We start from the raw sequence: 19,722 nt of genomic DNA on the forward strand, positions 1-19,722 counted from the left end.
TCATCCATTATAAAAATGCTATTTTTTAAAATATTCTAAAAAAAAAAATAAACAAGTATAAAATCTGTATGAAATTTAGAATTTTCAATCATTCATATTTTAATCCATTCACAATACGTTCTACTACTAATAATTATGCACTGTTATTTTATTTTCTTGGTTTATTAGCTCGAGAAATAATAGTCATGCATATATATATATAGAAAATGTATAACGTTTTCATGTATAAAAAACGAAACGTACTATTGTCAGAACCAAAGCAAATACTAGATTCAACAGCATTCTTAATGTATTCATTGATTCTTTAAAACAAAAAAGGTCCCGTTACTTTTAGACTTCGAAGTTGTGGCTTTTGAAGAAATATACCGTGTCTGAATTTTTTTTAAATGAAAAAAGACAAGTTTGTTGGGCTAGATCCGGTATCAATTTATACATGTGTTTTCTGTTACGTTTGCATACAATACGTTTAAAATGAGATTCTCCATCATGGCTATACCTCACGTTGTTTTGATCACAGTCACAAAAAGAACCCATCTATAGGCTGCATTGTCTGGGTTTGGTTCTAAGCAAGACTGGACAGCTAGGGGCGGGGAAAGGCTGCGCAGGGGTCTTACCTTGAACCTGCAAATAATAGATCCATTATGTCCTAATGATTAGACTCATACTCAAATTTAAATCCTAAGCAAAACGTGGTGAGGTTAAGGCCACAAATGTACAGAGAAGTTCTGGAGAAAGTTTAAGCTACTGAAGCATATTTAAATCATGATTAAATGAAAATTCTCAGATTTAGTAACTAACTCCAAAATAAACCAAATTAAAAAATAATTGCTACGTGATAAATACGTTCTACATCAACGAAAAAAGAAATCTGGTTATCCCAAATAAAAGATATGATATTATCTTTAAAACATTTCAAAGTTTGAATTTAAATGAAACTACAGATAACAACCAAAAATCAAAGTACTGAAGTACTGACGGAAGTTGATTTTATCGATTATTATTTATCTTAAAATCAACGATATGTTATTTTGCTTGGCAAGAAGTTTATAATCTCTATTTGAATTACGCACATTTTTATAACATGGTTTCTCGGACTTTTCCGACAAGAATTTCGAGAAAACCTCTTATAAATCATGTTGTGTAATATTTAAAAATAGAATTGATTTCATCAATCTATGTATCGGTATTCGAAATATATTTCAAATAGTGTATAGATCCAACCAATAATGAACTCTAGTCTCGTTCAACCAGATGCTCGGCTGTCTCCGTTAATCTCCGACAAGTTCGAGATACCAGGTCACGTGATATCATAGCTTGATGATGCGACCTCTAAATATAGACTGACTCTCTACTTGTCGGAGATGTACGGAGACAGCCGATGATTGAACGAGACTATATTGAACTCTGGCGTAGGAAAACATATGACTGCAAAAAAACTTCTAAATTGTTCGTACTTTTTAAAATCTGACTATTTCTTAGGTATTTATAAATAAGTTTCCTTTTAAAAAAAATGCTTCAGCGTGCATTACATTAAATTTATCGATTATTTTTAAGAACTAACTCTTGTCAGCGGTGATGATTTGTGCTTAGGTCCAAACATTGTTTCAGTTTCGGTTCGCCAGAGTAACTGCATATGAGAGTTGATTAAAATCAACTCACAAAAATAAATCTTATTTTTAGTTTTAATGTTATGAATATTCATGATGTGAAAGTAATTAATACATTCTTATTTATTTGAAGTGATTTGTATAATAAAGAACTGTATAGGCGATGTATGATATAAAAAAAGTGCTTTAAATTTATAACAGGTGGGTTTTTTGTGTTTTGTTTTTTTTTTTTTTTTTGGGGGGGGGGGGGGGGGGTTGGTAGCAACCACGGCAGTCACGTTTACAATTTGCTTAATAATTTAATTTAATTTATTTTTTTGTGGAGGTGGTTGAAAGTACTTGATATACGCTAGTCTGAACTGTTCATTTCAGTGGAGAATTAAAATAACAAAAATTAAATTATTATTAATTTTTTTTTCTTTTTTAATTATTGAAAATTTTTAAAACAAAAAGACCCCGTTGCTTTTAATATTTGACTTTGTGACTCTTGAAGAAACAGGGTCCACTTTCAACTTTAATGGTTTGTCTATATGCAATATCTGCAGATATCAAAAGCACAGATACAACATTTACTTTTGTAGACCCCTCGATTTCATTGAACCAAGATAAATGTACCAGTACATCACACCATAGCCCACTCATTTATACACACCGTATTTGGTTTTGTATTAACTTTGTACTTTAGTTTAGCTGATAATGTCACAAATATTGAAAAACAACACATTAAAAAACATTTTATTTTCATCTTAAAAGCAATAAAATCTGCATAAAAATGGTTTAGCAACAATTCACATTTACGATCAAGTTGTCGAACTTAAAGTATATCTTGTAAACTGTTGGAAGGCTGAGAGAGAGAGAGAGAGAGAGAGAGAGAGAGAGAGAGAGAGAGAGAGAGAGAGAGAGAGAGAGAGAGAGAGAGAGAGAAATCTTGTAAACTTTAAATTTACTCTGTGTGGGTGTAAAATGACATTGTATTTTGTATAATTTACACCATCCAGTAAGTTTATAATTTACAACATGAGAGGAGGATAGTTTAAGCTTCTAGTTTAGGCAAATGACTTAACACCTACTCCTTAATATATTTTTTCATGAAGAATTTGGCTCTGTATTATTATTTTAGTAAATTGAAATTTTGATAAATGCATTTCCTTAAAAATTATTAAAATTGTTGAGAAAAATTTTTCATTAAGAAATTAAGATCGTTGAAAGAGACAGTCTTCTGACTAAGGCTTAGTAGTCTCTCATTTATTAGCATTAATTTCGTCGATGTCAGAAGAGTCACATTAGCTGAAACTACTGCACACTTGTGATACAATATTAGAATGTGATAACACAACATGGAGACTCATTTCTCTAAGATTTTAAACTTTTTGACCAATTTTGACTCTAACTCTGCCACCCAAATTGAGTCCACCCCGTCAAAGCACAGACCATGGGGCTCCTTGATTCCCGCTTCTTCCGTTAAAAGCAGACGAACAAATGCGCCATCTTTATCGATCACGTGAATACTGTGTCTAAATTGGTCTGCGATGATCACGTGACCTAGGGTGTCGGTATCGATATCCATGGGCAAAAATTGGTAGGATTTATTTTTAGCGACCCCGAGGTACGAGAACCGGAAGTGACCGTGAGCGTCGACTGCGGTGATTTTCTTCAAGTTGTAGTCGCTGACTATGATGTCCCCGTTGAAATTTTCAGTGATGTGTTCCGGTCGGCTGTATAACTTCTGATCTTCCCCCAATATCTCTCTTACTTTATTTCCGGAGACGGTGTACTCTTCGACTTTTCCTACTTGGTCCACCTCATAAAGAGGATCATGGTGGAAAAGTCCCACGAGGATCGAGCCGGACTGGGTTACACAGAGACCGCTGGGCGACCAATCCGTGCTCACAAGCGTCTGCGATTCACCACTTCCGGTCACCACTAAAATCCTCCTTGTCTCTACATCGCTGTACAATATACTGCTGTCTGGCAAAATTGCCATCCCGTCAGGTGATACCTCTGTGTCTGTGATTATCGAAGTTTGACTCTGTCCCTTTTTGTCTATCACCAAGATGCGGGGGTCGTTTCCAAACACAACTATCTTGGAGGACGATATACATCGGACCCCAAGCTGATATTCGAGATCCGTTTCAAAACAAGCTTTCTGTTTCGGTGCTTCCGCCAGGCAGCGTTTTAGAGTCCGGACCTTTCGACCCGTGATCGGGGCGATCACGTGGTGTCTCGTGATTTTCCGCCGGTTGTGTTCGGTTTTGCACTCGCTACATAGATACCCCGGACAGTTTTTACACATATATTCTGCAGCCGTTGTTTCGCACTCTTCGCAGGTCATTGAACAAAGCGCGGGTTCGATTGACATGTTTCGAACCTAAAAAAAAATATAAAACATTTTTATAAAATGCTTAACGAAAATATATATAGTATGGAGAATGTGATAATGAATCAATGTTAGCATAACCTATTTGTGTTCAGTGAAAACGCTATGCAATTATTTTTCTTGATATAAATGAAACAAGAATTGTTTTCATTTTCATATTTTTGTAACAAATAAAACAAATTGAGGGATGGGGTAATTTTGAAACTAAAAATTCTATCTAAACAGTGTTATCTTCTTTTATAGCTAGTGAATTTTTATTTTAAACTAAGTGGTGAAATCAATAATACATCGAAGTTTGAATGTCAGAAATTTCCCTGACAATTCAAAAACAAAGTTTTCCGATTATGCCACAAGGTTATCTTTAGATTAGAAAGTTACCCTCTTTATCGCGATTAATACGTCTTAATTTACGTTTGTAAAGATATATCCCAAAAAATCAATTTCTTGTACTTGTACTTGTACCCTGAAATCAAATTTTAAAATATGACCAACAAATTGGAATGAGAATACCTGTTACGTGTGGAAAATGAACATAAATGTATGCCAACATTATACCTCAAGCTTCTGGGGTTTTTTTGCTCCCCCCCCCCCTCTTAAACACACACACACACACACACACACACACACACACACACACACACACACACACGAAAACTCAAGCTCCATATATATAACATACTCATTACTCCAATTGAATATAGAATACGGTTATTAAACATGAATGTGTACATGTGCATGTCCTCACACTTCTAAAACTTGCGAAATAAACATGAAATGTTAACCTAAATATTTTAATGCTGTTTTCATTAAATTCTACATTAAATGCCCATATATGGCGGTAAATGTGAAAATAGAAATGGGCAGTACATAGAAGAACACAATAAAATCAGAGGCAATGTATCAGCACAGTAGAATTACCTTAAAGGAATCGGTGCGAGTAAATGGTCTCTTGATGAGCAGAGAGATGGTTGGTAATGCCCCTTTAATTTAGATTCAAACTTCCTTTTCTACGAATTGCTTAAAGGTATGTGTATATTTATAGGTATTTCTTTATCTAGACGTGTTGCATTTTGGATGTTTTTTCTGCATGTTAAACGAATATTCCTTATCTTAAGCGGAGGATTTATAAGGTTTGTGTGTATTTATATAGTGAACCTGATAATAAAATTTGATACCACTGGATTTTTAAACTGTCAAAAAATGACAAATCACCATGTGTCCTATTGATCGTCGTTGCATTAGTCTAGATTGCGTAATCTTTTTTGGGTGTTTGGGGGTACCCACTGGGAATGAGTCACCTAAAGGAGATAAAATGAATGCGTATATAATTCTATACATATATTCATGCGTATGAATTCGTTAACGAAGAAGTTATACTTTATCATTTATTGTTTTTGTCATTTCTTTAATGCACATACGTGGATCTAATCTAGAGGAAGCGCCAGGGAAAATTCAGATGTTCAAGAAATGCTAACATTTTTATTCTCAAATGTACAAGATGGCCGCACATTCCCCTTAACTTCAAAAAAAAAATATGGGCTATGTACATTTTTTCTGCAATGATCGAAGGAATTTTATTGTTTAAACTAGCATTTACATCTTTCTTTTATCAAATAAACATTGCCATATCCCTATACTTCTCGACTATAGAACAATATAGAAACTACAATTTTAACAAACAAATGTAACTGATCGTCTAAGGAAAGATGCAATTGGTAACCTTTTTTTGGTAACCTTATTTTTTTTTTAATTTTAAGCACTTAACAATCTCAATTTCTTGACCATCGGGTGCTGATAGAGGGGGCTTTATTTCTACTTTTACTCCCCCCCCCCCTAGTAAAACATTAGTATAAAACAAATTGTAGTTCTGTTTGACCTAATTTATTCTTTTTAGAATCGCCTTTCGAATCTAATAAGAATTCCACAGAGTAGTAATGTATATTTAACATACGTTTAATGAGTTAAGGCCGTTATCTATCAAATTGATTTAATCTTAATTTATTTAGAAAAAGGAACAGTTAGCGTCACAGTAGGTTTTTTTAAAAGTTATACGTACATGTACATATATTTCATTCAATGTGAAGGTTTGCCTTAATAACACGTAAAACAAACCCCCCAATTAAAATTCTCTGTTTATTTTGCCTTAGAAACAAAACACTCGCTATTTTTGTGTACGCCTACCCATTAGCAGGCGTAGATTTTTAGTACCGGAATAAGCTAACGCCTTATTGTGAAAGGCAACAGTCTAGTTTTGAGGTTTAGTCCCGATTAAGTCCGGACTAAGCTAACGCCTGTATGAAGGACTTTTTAAAAACTGGCCCCTGGATCGGCTTGGACCAGATCGCCGAGCGACCGACATCCACAGAATAGGTTCCACGGCAGCTCTAGCGCCGCGGAGGATCGTTCTTATGGACGCACCGGAAAGCAAAGCAATCAAAAACTTAAATTCCTACCCCTAAATGTGTGCAGTGTGAACCGAAGACTCAATAACTCGGAATTCATCGAATTGTTGGCCGGTTATTAGACTAACCGAAACAAAAACCGATATTATATTAAAGCAGACATGAAATCATCGGTTTTTTGGCGAAGTTTAATGCACGCTTGAATGAAGCAAAATTATGCAGCACCTCACCATCGCCCCATCGGAAATTCTACGCCAGCCACTATACGGAACTATGGAATATTAATAGATTAAAAACGTGTATGTCATGCTGGATCAACAAGGGATATTCTTCATCGATGATCCTATCAAAGACGACGAGAACTTTCTTTCATTTGAAAACTTTCAAGACAACTTTAAAGTTCAATGTTCATACTATTTTTTTTAACCTGCAAAGGGTTGATATCGGCCATCCAAAAGCGTTGGAAGAAATTATAATTATACAACATCCCAAGAGAAGAAATATGTGAAAGCAATATTGAAAAATTATAGAAAGGCGCAAAATTAAAGGTATCAAAACTGTTTTAACTTATATTTTTAGCCGGGCTTTGCTGAAAGCAGAGTCCTGGATGTAGGGGGCAAATCGCCAAAGATACTATAAATAGCACAACTTCAAAAGTAAACGAAAAACCGAGCAGCGTCAAAGTAAAAGCTTCCGCTATAAAAATAGTTACACAGAGAGCCATGTTTTGTCAAATCTATTGGTTTTTCATTTGTTTGCGAATAAATTTAGCGTTGAATTTTTTTCCCTTTCTCATCAATTACGTGTTATTTTAAACAAGACTTTGCGTTTTGGGCACATATACAATGGGCATGAATTTCCATGAACTACTTTTCAAAGCATTGGTATTTGGCTGCACATAGAAGTAGTGAGGGGAAGGGGGTTGACTTTATAACGCTTGTTTCAAATTTCAATGCAACTGTTGATTTTTTTCTACTAGACAGACATATTTATATTTATAGTCGCTAACAAAACAATTCAGTCGCTCTCTGGCACATTTCCGACATTAAAAGCATGAGAGAGAGAGAGAGAGAGAGAGAGAGAGAGAGAGAGAGAGAGAGAGAGAGAGAGAGACAGTTTTTACTACAAAATATGCATAATGACACATCAAAAGAGCCCGGCTTTCAGTACTACTTCAGTGCTTTGATTATATCATCTGTCGCCGAAACCGCTCTAAACGTACATGTGTAAACAAGAAGCAGTGGAGAAGATGCCAATAGAAATTGAAGAAAAGGAAAGGGAAAAAAATATGATTCCACATAATGTCACAATGAACACAAAATTGATAATTTGCTAATTCCAAATTTTACATAGAATTATGTTCACAAACTCTCGACTATCTATATCTAAAATTTTTAGAACCGTGTTAACAAGAGCTTGGACTTTCGGTCGGGTGTTTCAATCTAGTTCGCTCATCAAAACAAGCTGTCAAATATTGACCTGCTTTCTTCTAATTCGCTAAGAGAACCTTATTAATATTCATAGACTGTCCAAACCGTTGCTTTGCTGTGTGAAACTGACACTGTTTTAGCGAAATATGCATCCCTGGATGAAGTCGGACGAGTGTTGACCATTGCGTTCAACGTATGCATATCTATTAGCCAATGGCTGGACAGTTAACCATTAGTAGACCCCGCCTTCATTGAATCGGCGTTTATCACGTACTGCCCAAAGTCCAAGCTCTTGTTAAAACGGTTCTAGATACTGGACTGTGCTCATTTTGCCGTGAAACTAAGGAGTCAATAATTCATCTTTTTTTTCTATATGATTGTCTGCATGCACGAAACGTTTGGATTACAATACGGGAAAAACTTAAGATTTAAGTGTTTTGATGTATGTCTTAATGAACAAACAGTAATCAGTTTGTCAAGCCCAAAAAAAAGTATACATTCCCAAAATCATAAAATTCCTAATCCGTGGGGGGGGGGGGGGGTAAGAATTTTTGATTTTTTGATATCGCCCCTATTATTTCCTTATTTCATTTAATTCCTTACTCTCTACCGGTGTACCAGGGAATACTGTCGCTAGTGAATATGGTCGCTCTAAAAATAGAATTAGAAAACGGTAGCCATGCAATTCGCCCCTTCCATAATACGACACCAATACATTTGAATGTACTTCTGTACTAGATATAGCCATATAAGATTGTTAAAAATAAATATTTTTATGAATGGGTTAAGAATCTTTAAAAAGGACACGCAAAAAAACCCCAACAGAATTTTTAAAACATTGGCTTAATTTAACATCGAGATCGGTATACACTCGGATGTCGTGTTACCATGTAAAACACAAACTGAAAGTAGAAAATTCGAACGGTTTCTTTTATGAATTGAGTTGTAATGTATGTTTATGCTTTTAAATTTGTTACACGAATATATTCATAAACATTTGATATATCATAAAGGCAAAATCCATTACGAATAATCAATTAAGTTACAGCAATCAAACTTACTAAGTTAAACACTTTCTACGATCAGTTTTCACATACAAAAAAAATTTATAAACATTTCAATGGGTATGTGTGCGTTTTATTTCTGGTTATAGTGTTGTATTTACAGTTGTTAATAATAATTTCGTTTCATGCTAAAGATTCTTTAAAAAAAACGCTCACTGGTTCGCAGTTCATAATTTTTCGTGGATTACATTTTGTTAGATTTTTTAAATTGTTTTTCTTAACTTAGTATAGAATATTTATAACGTGTTTAAGGGGCATGGTCATGATTTGGTCAAATTCTATTTTTATAATTTTATTATTCACAATGCTTTAAGAATGCATTTCTAATGATCAAATGAAATTTGAGAATCAGTTGTAGAATTATAAGCAAGATAAGGTCTCATAAGTATTTGTCATGTAAACAAGGCTCGAATTCCTGTTATTCTTTACATAGGTTCAATTTACCTGTGAAAAAATATTTTTCAATCTGATTTGTCCATCCTCTTATTCATTTTAAGCTTAAATAAACAGTCCCAAACATTCAAGACATTTATTTTTGGTCTAAAACTGGAATTTTTACTTCAACATTCAAAATGTAAACAAAACTTTGTTTACAAAGAAAAGAATTGTACCAAGCTCTGTAACTTGCTTATTACTCAATGAATGATGCTCAAATTTTGGTTGCCTATTAAAAATGCCTTACTGAAGTATTTTAAAAATTAAAACTGAAAAATGATTTTTGACCAAAATCATGACCATGTCCCATTAAGGTGTAATATTCCTCTGCTATTAATTTTGCCATATATTTTTTATAAAATTTCATATTGATTTTCGTCAAAGTCAATATCAATCTTCTCATATGAAACAAAGTTGAAGTGATGAAGTGCTGCTAGATTTTCAATAAGTGATAATGTGTCTAATCATGATATGAAGAAAACTAGATACGGTGATTAGAGAAAGCAAAATTTACCATGGCAGTATAAAATTAAAAGTATAAAATGTATATGAAAATAATATATAGCTATATACATTTTCAATTCATATTACAAAACATATTGAAGCGCTGCATTTTAGTTCAAAGTAGCACACAGTTTTATAAGTTTGCAACAAAAATTGCTTCTGTCAGCAAGAGTTATTTTTCTTCATCACAGATCATTGAAGTTTTTTCATACAGTGCATGATAAATTGCCAGGGTTTCTAAACTTTCAGAAAAGGTTTTCTGTTTTTAAATTTGGATAACAGGATAAGGCAATTTTAAATGGATTCATATATTTAAGAAATCCTAAAAATGTAAACCAGAGCATTTTGTTATAACACAAAAAGGGGATCAAGTGAATAATCTTCTAGTAATTGGTATGATCTCAATATAGGGATATATTGTCTTGAATCAAATTTATTGGGTTTTTTTTAAAAAAAAATTTCCCATATCTGCTCCCTCAGAAAAGAAAAGCGTTATTCAATTTTAAACATTTGATATGTTATAAGTTTCAAACGATTATAACTAAGTTTAGAATTTGTAATTGTATTGGTCACATTTTCCCCAATTATACATGTAATTCATTCAGCTCTGTGAACGAGCTATAAACAGAGAAATAAAAATATCCCATCCAAATATTCTCTGGCCTAAAACATCAAACATGTACTGTATATGTACTGAATTTGTACATAAAATTTAGTTATACTTAAAAAAAAAGAATACATCCATTCGGGGGGGGGGGGGGGGGGGGGGGGGGGGAAGAAGGAATATTCATGAGATACTGCCTCATATTTTGTAAAAGTTTTCTTTACTTTTTTGCCCCCTGCTTCAAAAGAATCCTGGGGTTCAGTTCGTTCCGTTCAAATTTTCTTTTTCTAAATTTGAATTTAAATAAATGTATCGCCTTCCAATATAAGTTGGGACCCAGCACCACCTCCCTTGTTGCTACATGCCTTAATAATTGTAAGTTAATAAGATGAAGAAGTGCGTTCAGATGAAGGGACGGTGACAGTTGAAGAAGTGAGAGCAGAGAATTGAATAGGTAAATTGCAGACAAAAGATTGAGCGGTGACAAGCTGGCTAGGGATCACTGTTGATGCTGTAGCAACTGGTGAATGAGCACTGTGTTGATTAGCCATGGTCTGACGAAACTGCATTAAAAGTTTGCCTTGTTTATTTTGGCCTTTGCCGTTGTAGCCAGTACCCCAAAATGAACAGGCAACATTATGTTTTAGTATCCTTGATTTTGTGCTGATGAGGTAATGTTGAAAATCCAGGAAGTCAGTGTAGTGGAGATGTGTGAAGCAGAGGAGAGTGAAGAGGAAGTCAGTGCAGTGGAGATGCGTGCAGCAGAGAGGAGTGGAGAGGAAGTCAGTGCAGTAGAGATGCGTGAAGCAGAGGAGCGTGGATAGGAAGTCAGTGTAGTGGAGATGCGTGCAGCAAAGGAGCGTGAAGAGGAAGTCAGTGCAGTGGAGATGCGTGCAGCAGAGGAGCGTGGAGAGGAAGTCAGTGTAGTGGAGATGCGTGAAGCAGAGGAGCGTGGAGAAGAAGTTAGTGCACTTGAGATGCGTAAAGCAGAGGAGCATGGAGAGGAAGTCAGTGCAGTGGAGATGTGTGAAGCAGAGGAGCTTGGAGAGGAAGTCAGTGCAGTGGAGATGTGTGAAGCAGAGGAGCTTGGAGAGGAAGTCAGTGCAGTAGAGATGCGTGAAGCAGAGGAGAGTGGAGAGGAAGTCAGTGTAGTGGAGATGCGTGTAGCAGAGGAGCGTGGAAAGGAAGTCGGTGCAGTGGAGATGCGTGTAGCAGAGGAGTGTCGAGAAAAAGTTGTTGCAGTGGAGATGCGTGCAGCAGAAGAGCGTGGAGAGGAAGTCAGTACAGTAGAGATGCGTGCAGCAGAGGAGAATGGAGAGGATAGATATATATATATATATATATATAGTTTACAGATGCAAAAAATATTTCATAATCCACTCAGAATAATTCTAGCTTGATGTGGAAATAATTCCCTATATTTGATAATTTGCAGTACATCTTTCCTTTATTCAAGTTTTAAAGTAACAAGTTAAACTGCATTCACTTGGCACACCCGACTGGCGGCGGAGGAATGAGCCTGAAAATGAACCTTACTCTAAATCCTAATCCTACTCCAGTTCAAACTGCATTCACTGGGCACACCCGACTGGCGGGGGAGGAATGAGCCTGAAAATTAACCTTACTCTAAATCCTAATCCTACTCCGGTTCAAACTGCATTCACTGGGCACACCCGACTGGCGGAGGAGGAATGAGCCTGAAAATTAACCTTACTCTAAATCCTAATCCTACTCCGGTTCAAACTGCATTCACTGGGCACACCCGACTGGCGGGGGAGGAATGCATCTGACTAATTGTGTCAGCATGTTAACAGTCAACATTATTTTAATCTTAGTTGCTCAGTGGATTTTGAAAATGTTGGTAATCACGGAAATGCACATAGGACTCCAGCCACCTGTTGTAGGCCTGCACCTGTTCTTTTGTTAGAATAACAATGTTTCCAATGCGCTTCATCGGGGTCCTGGTTTTGATGTGCCACGTGTATAGATAATCTGAAATCAAATGATTTTGTGACCTGTTGGAAATTCTTCAATTGCTGAAAAGTTGGAAAAATGATTCTGCCATCAGTAAAAATGATCTGGACTGAACACACTGCACATGTATGCCAACCTTAGATAAAATGAATGCAAACGTTTTTGTTAAATCGTCTAGAAAAACTGGTGTTGTGTTAGGTAAAGGATCTACTGGGTAAGAGGAGTGGTCATCAAAAACACATGTGGCTTTACATAACATTGTTAGTGTATGGCCAAATATCCTACCAGATGCAACTCTTCTGGACAGAGTTTTTAACTTTATTGCATATATTATGATGAAATTTCTTTTTCCAAATAAGGACATAGAGGGTGTTGCAGTTCCTATGCTTTTTTTACCTAAAGGAGTTGCAGATAAAATGGATAAAACAAAGATACAGAATTCGATGCTAATTTTTTTTGGCATGTAGGGTTGTAATAAAGCAGAGTAGAATTTAATATGGAAAGTTTGTACTTACTTTTATAAGACCATAAAAATTTTGAAAATGGTTATAAGACAAATGTGGCAGAGAACACGCTTTATAAAAGGGGATCCTCATTGTTGTGACAAACTGCTTCCTTCAAAGAAAATTAATTTAATCTTAACGTTTAGAGTCCGACAATTCCTTGAAATCTGCCATTTCCGATTTCTGTTTCAAAGAGTCATACTTTCAAAAAATCCAATTTTTGGAAAAAAAATCATTAATACCTTTAAACTCTATTACTTTTAGTTATTATGTACAATTAAACACGTCTACAATAGGCCCCGTCAGGAACTCTTTAATAGGGAGCCACCGAAAACACTGATCGTTATACTTCAAATACCCCCGTTCGTATTTGATTTTATGAATTAAACTCTATTACTATCAGTTATTATGTACATTTGACAAAGAAAACCGGCTTGAATTTGGCACTCCCTAAACGACACAGCCTCCTTAAACAAGTCTACAATAGGCCCCGTCAGGAACTCTTTAATAGGGAGCGACCGAAAACACTGAACGTTATACTTCAAATACCCCCGTTCGTATTTGATTTTATGAATTAAACTCTATTACTATCAGTTATTATGTACATTTGACAAAGAAAACCGGCTTGAATTTGGCACTCCCTAAGCGACACAGCCTCCTTAAACAAGTCTACAATAGGCCCCGTCAGGAACTCTTAACTAGGGAGCGACCGAAAACACTGATCGTTATACTTCAAATACCCCCGTTCGTATTTGATTTTATGAATTAAACTCTATTATTATCAGTTATTATGTACATTTGACAAGGAAAACCGGCTTGAATTTGGCACTCCCTAAGCGACACAGCCTCCTTAAACAAGTCTACAATAGGCCCCGTCAGTAACTCTTTAATAGGGAGCGACCGAAAACACTGAACGTTATACTTCAATTGTACCATAGCTTGGCGAGTTTTCTATTGTTAAAAGTGTGGGTTATATGTACATACCCCACACTTTTTTTTTTAACTCCGCCCACTATTTCGAGTAAAAACAACATCAACAAAGTTGTTTTTAGCGCATCCATAATACTCCACAGTAAGAGGTTCCTCCAGATCAAATTGCCAAAAACTCAACACGGATAAATGACTCGACTAACTTAGTTCGTCCAATAAATCTCAATTTTAGCTCGAGACAAAACAATATCGGCAATGGCTTTGTCAGAGAGACTCTATTTTAATATTCCTCTCCATGTGTGCGGACAAGTAGAGAAACGCGTGTTAAATAAACTAGAGGTATCCTGTTTAAAGGTTTTATAGAAAATCAATCACGTGATAGGAAAGTTGTTTGAATAGAAAACTTGTTTTGTGAACAGAGTGGATAGCGGTAGCCAATCGAATTTGACATTAACCACTCACGGTTTCGCGACATAAATTTCTCAATTTTTTTTTTTTTGCTTATTGATTGATTTTGTTCAAAATATATATGTACATGATTTTTCAGCCACTTTTAAAAAACATACATTGATACAGAGTATCAAAAAAGAATTTGAAAAACTAATTACCTTCATCAATTTAAATTTGATTTCAATCGTTTAAACAGAAGCATGTAGGGTTCGTACATATGAAATTGTGTTAAAAGATTTTATTCTTTGAAGCAAATATCAATACTATAGGTCGGAAAATGAATGAATATGAAATAAAAATATAACAATGAAATGTCGATCTATTCAATAAAACTATGATTTTTTTTCTTTTAAAATGAAGAATAATTAATCTTTGTCGGGAATAGAAAGTCATTTTTGAAATTCACGAAGTACATTGTACATATATAAAGACCAGCGCATTGGCACCGTTTTGTTTAGAGGCAAGTGCACTCCCGATATAACTATAATAATAAGATATAATGAATAATCGTAAACTATGGTACAAGTAACTTACCCCATATAATATTGTTGATTATGTACAGATACCCGATGGGCGTGGTCATAACGACACTCGGGAGCTACGCTCCCTCGTGTCATTAAGACCACGCCCATCGGGTATCTGCACATAACCAACAATATTATATGGGGTAACTACTACATACCCCCGTTCGTATTTGATTTCATGAATTAAACTCTATTACTATCAGTTATTATGTACAATTGACAAAGAAAACCGGCTTGAATTTGGCACTCCCTAAGCGACACAGCCTCCTTGAACAAGTCTACAATAGGCCCCGTCAGGAACTCTTAAATAGGGAGCGACCGAAAACACTGATCGTTATACTTCAAATACTCCCGTTCGTATTTGATTTTATGAATTAAACTCTATTACTATCAGTTATTATGTACATTTGACAAAGAAAAACGGCTTGAATTTGGCACTCCCTAAGCGACACAGCCTCCTTAAACAAGTCTACAATAGGCCCCGTCAGGAACTCTTAAATAGGGAGCGACCGAAATCCCTGATCGTTAAAATTCGAATACTCTCGTTCGTATTTGATTTTATGAATATCATAAGTAGCAAAGTAAAACACGTTTTTTTTTTTTTTTTAGTTTTTTTGGGGGGTGCAGACCTAGAGCCTTTAAGATAATCCTTTCACGAAATGTCTTTTTTATCATTTTATACATACATGTAAAATGACAGCTATTACAATGTATATGTTTCTCAAAAACTACAATGTAAATGGTTTAAAAAATAACTTTTTTCAATAATGTTTAAAAAAAATCCGTTTAAGACATTTGGCCCGTTTTAAGTACACAAGATTCATGTACTTTTAATTTTTGAAAAGGGCTTTACTTTACCCCCAAAATTGCCGTGTATGGACTTGTAGTACACTAAAGTCTAAGCGCAATTAACTATAATAGACTTATGATAGACTTTACCTTCATTTTAATTGTTTTATTTCAGCAAAAGTATAAACAAAAAACAAATTACATCAAAAGAATAGTTTTTTAATGATACTTTAAGAGTTCACACACTTCAATGTTGACACCCAATATATTTTCAGGGGTTTCTCAGGGGTTTCACACCTGCCATTTCCTGTGTATAGGTACCGAATTTTAATTGTTGTAAAAACAAGGTGGTAACACATTGAAGCCTTGAACTTAAACACAGGGGTTCTTCTAGATCGTTTCAAAATGTCACCATTCTGGACTACACGTGCACCGTGTTCTAGGACAATTAAGACGCAATCTGCAGATTATCTTAAGGTGTGAATCTCCGGCTTGTAATTGATAGTAAACAATTAAATGATGAAACAGTAATTGTATCTAAAATGTTGAGAAATCTAACCGATGCACAAACACAAGGAATTCTTATAAAATCTTTGATTTCATTTGTAGATACTATCTTAATAAATCTCAATCTGATACCTTTACTAAATTAATAAAATGACCTAAAATAAAATGCCATAATAAATCTTCGGAAACAAAAATATGCACCCATTGATCTCTTGGTGAATGTACATTATATATGCCCGTTTGATTTATTACATACACCGGGGAAGCGAATGTTCGTTGGATACTGGATTTGAATAAAGAACATATAGAGGTGTTACACCTGTGGACCTCTGGTACCTAAGTTACTGCTTTACAAGTCTACACCTACACAGTTGTTATGGTAAATTGTTATTTTTTAACATTACGGGTTTAGATTTTAAATTTCGTGTGTGTAATATATATATATATATATATATATATATATATATATATATATATATATATATATATATATATATATATATATATATATATATATATAATTTAAAATGTACCTGTACATAACTGCCTGAAGAGCCAGAAATGGCGAAAACGTTTGCGGTTAATAGGATCAATTTGTGATTTTATTCTGGATATTTATTATTTTTAAATTATTTAAAACTGTGCCGATTTATTTTTTGTTGTATTGGGAAATTATATATATATATATATATATATATATATATATATATATATATATATATATATATATATTTATGCCCCAAAAATTATAATACCGACATTTATCAGATTATAACATAATTCATAATTCATAATCATAATTCAAATAAATCCATTTTGACTCTACACTTTGCCTACTTAATGTTTTTGCCGGACAGGACTCAAATATATTGGGTTTAAAATCAACTGGAGCCCGTCACATATTCACGCGACAATATTCCCTACGCATGCGCATAAGCCAGGGAATACAGTCGCTCTTTTCACTATATGTTTTATTGTAGAGCGACCGATTTCACTGAGCGACAGTTTTCACGGTTACACCGGAAATTTAGGAAAATTCATATTTATTGCAAGAAAAGGTTTGGGGGGCTGGTCCCTCCCTGATGCTATGTGCCTGATGGTTACTTGTAGGTCTAACTTTGCAAAAAATTATTATAATTTCTTTTGTTCTAATATATTCATGTACATGACAACTATTATTATATTTAAGGAGAGGAACTTGTACATGTACGTTAAGTTGTTAGAACTTGTTTCTGATCCTTTTTGTTTAATCAATAAAATATGTTCAAAACAAAACAGAAGAACGGACCTTCTTTAAACATTGCCTCTACGTGGAAGCAAGTAAAATATATATTATATCTTTAATGAATGAATTGAATAATTTGCATACACATGTAACATGTGTAACGTGAAAGTTGTCTGAAATTAAACGAATAAAAATAAATAAATAACAAAGAAAATACAATATTCAGTTAATTGTGATAAAATATGTTATCATTTTAAACCATTGTTTTAAAAGTTTGAAAGACCTTCTATCCCACCACTTCCATCTGAAGCTCAGTGATCCTCAAACCCCTATATACCCACATCAACTTCCAGATCCGCCACTGACAATGTTGAGTTAGAGTTATCTCGCTTAAAACGGAACTGTCTTTAATGATTTGTGCGCATGCGTTCTTCATTTATTTTGATTTTCGCTCGCGCCATGAGATTGTCAAAAACATACAGTTTTTCAGGTAACGTTGTTAGGAAATCAAGACCACGCACACAATATTTTGTTCTCATCGTTATGTTTCTTGCCCCTGTGTCTTTGTATAATGGCTTCAACGATAGATCATACCTATCTTGTTTTGTCGAAAGACAGGACCGACAAAATCTGTCGTTTGGTGCCAAGATGTCTAGGTATAAATACAGTATTCTTTGTGGTCGCAACGTGGCTCACGAAGGCATCGAGCAACAGTGAGTTACAAAAGCAGTTGGCCCGAAACATTGGTTTAGCTTTTATTCTTTTTTTTAATAAAAACGACAAGGGAATTTGGCTCAAATTGAGCCAAAAAAAAGGTGGGGTGAAGCATAATAGGAATGCTATCATAATATTGCACCCCCCTTTTTTTTGGCTCGAATTGAGTCAAATCCCTGTAAATAAATGGATGATAATGATATGAAATATTTCATTAGACCATTTTGTATGAGCAAATGCTCGATATCAATCTCAAATGATGCAACTTCTTTCAACACCAAAATGTTTGTCTAAACAGCTGATATCATATGCAGTTTTCTATGCTGTTTTATTTTGTATTTTAGTTTGATGTTTTTAAGAGTGGACATTATCCAAAAGCTAGCAAGAGGAATGTTTTTCTTTTGAGTTAGGGATTGAATTCTATGTTGATTAGTTTTATACGATATAAAATGGTTTGCGGCAGTTAATGCTCTTAAAAGGCATAAACTGTTCAGAAACATTTTATATTATATAAAACTAATAAATGTTGAATTCATTGCTTATAATTTAATATCTTGCTAATAATTGTAGATAAAAAGGGTCATTAAAGGGACTCGGACACGATTTGAGATCAAAAATTTTATTTTTATTTTTTATGTATAAAATGGTTTATTGGTGCATTTTAAATGATTGACCAACATATTAAATGTTAAAGTCAAGTTACAAGCGAGATACAGAAGTAAGAATTGATAGTCATGTAAACAAAGCTCGAGTCTTATAAATGTTTACAAAAAATGTAATGTAGAGAATTACCATTTCTTAGACAAAATGACATGTAAAAACAATTTCAACTAATTCAATATCTTCTTAAATACTATTATCAACAAAAGAAAGTTACATTTGATTGAAATTTACACTAATACAACGAATATATTAAAATGACAATATTCGAGCTTTGTTTACAAAACAAAGAATTATTATATCTGTATCTTGCTTATAACTTGATATTTGAATTTTAAATTTTGACATAGCATTATGAACTTCTATATTTATCAGTATGAACTGGAAAAACCAAATTTGAAATTTTTAAATCAAATTGTGTCCAAGTCCCTTTAACTTAAAAAAATGACATAAACATGTATCAATTTCAAACGTAACATAATCTGGTGTTTGAAATGTTTTTAACGTTAGTCTTATTATGAAGTAAGGAACATTCTTTATATGATAAGAATATTTTTTTAGCCAATCAGACAGCATGTTAGCTGTTACAACTGGAATTAAATTATATGATTATAATTAGTACTGTATGATAAACGCAGTACTGCATGTTCTTATTGAGGACACATTGGCGATTGCTACTGGTGCAAGACCAGTTCATAGTATGTGTGTTATTTCTCGCCAGTGCATTGTTGCATCATTTTAATGTACGAAAATGACATAGCTGCAGTGAATGCACTAGCGAGACTGGTACTCGGCGAGAACTGGTCACATACCTGTATAGTTTGTAATTTTTTATGAGTTGATAAAAACACTTTTTCTTATAAGATTAACATCATCAGTTGCTATACAGTTATAACTGTACATGTAAGACTCATTTGGCCCAAAGTACCGGTATGATGCCCTCTAATTTATGCAGAAACTTATTGTTAATTCATAGCTCTATAAAAATATACTGGAATGAAATCTACACACCCTGTTTATCTA

The 19,722-nt window shown here is 34.2% G+C and overlaps 2 protein-coding genes across 5 annotated transcripts in view; one reads left to right on the forward strand and one right to left on the reverse strand.

The window, feature by feature from the left end:
- Positions 1 to 2,341: 2,341 nt before the first annotated feature.
- LOC105345362 (tripartite motif-containing protein 3) lies at positions 2,342 to 5,035 on the reverse strand. The gene is made up of 2 exons (XM_011453488.4): positions 4,903 to 5,035; positions 2,342 to 3,975 (listed from the first exon to the last, which is right to left on the reverse strand). Exon 2 carries the CDS (start codon positions 3,964 to 3,966, stop codon positions 2,953 to 2,955), a length of 1,014 nt encoding a protein of 337 aa, XP_011451790.3. The 5' UTR covers positions 3,967 to 3,975; positions 4,903 to 5,035; the 3' UTR covers positions 2,342 to 2,952.
- Positions 5,036 to 17,725: 12,690 nt separating this feature from the next.
- LOC105331371 (mothers against decapentaplegic homolog 4) overlaps positions 17,726 to 19,722 on the forward strand; it is a 33,323-nt gene continuing 31,326 nt past the window's right edge. For all 4 annotated transcript variants that reach the window (XM_034465265.2, XM_034465268.2, XM_034465267.2 and 1 more), the window contains exon 1: positions 17,726 to 17,815. The gene's annotated coding sequence lies outside the window, so the exon portion shown is untranslated. The remainder of the gene's footprint in view (positions 17,816 to 19,722) is intronic.

Source organism: Magallana gigas, chromosome 1 (assembly GCF_963853765.1).
Source record: "Magallana gigas chromosome 1, xbMagGiga1.1, whole genome shotgun sequence".
NCBI classification, from domain to species: Eukaryota; Metazoa; Mollusca; class Bivalvia; order Ostreida; family Ostreidae; genus Magallana; species Magallana gigas.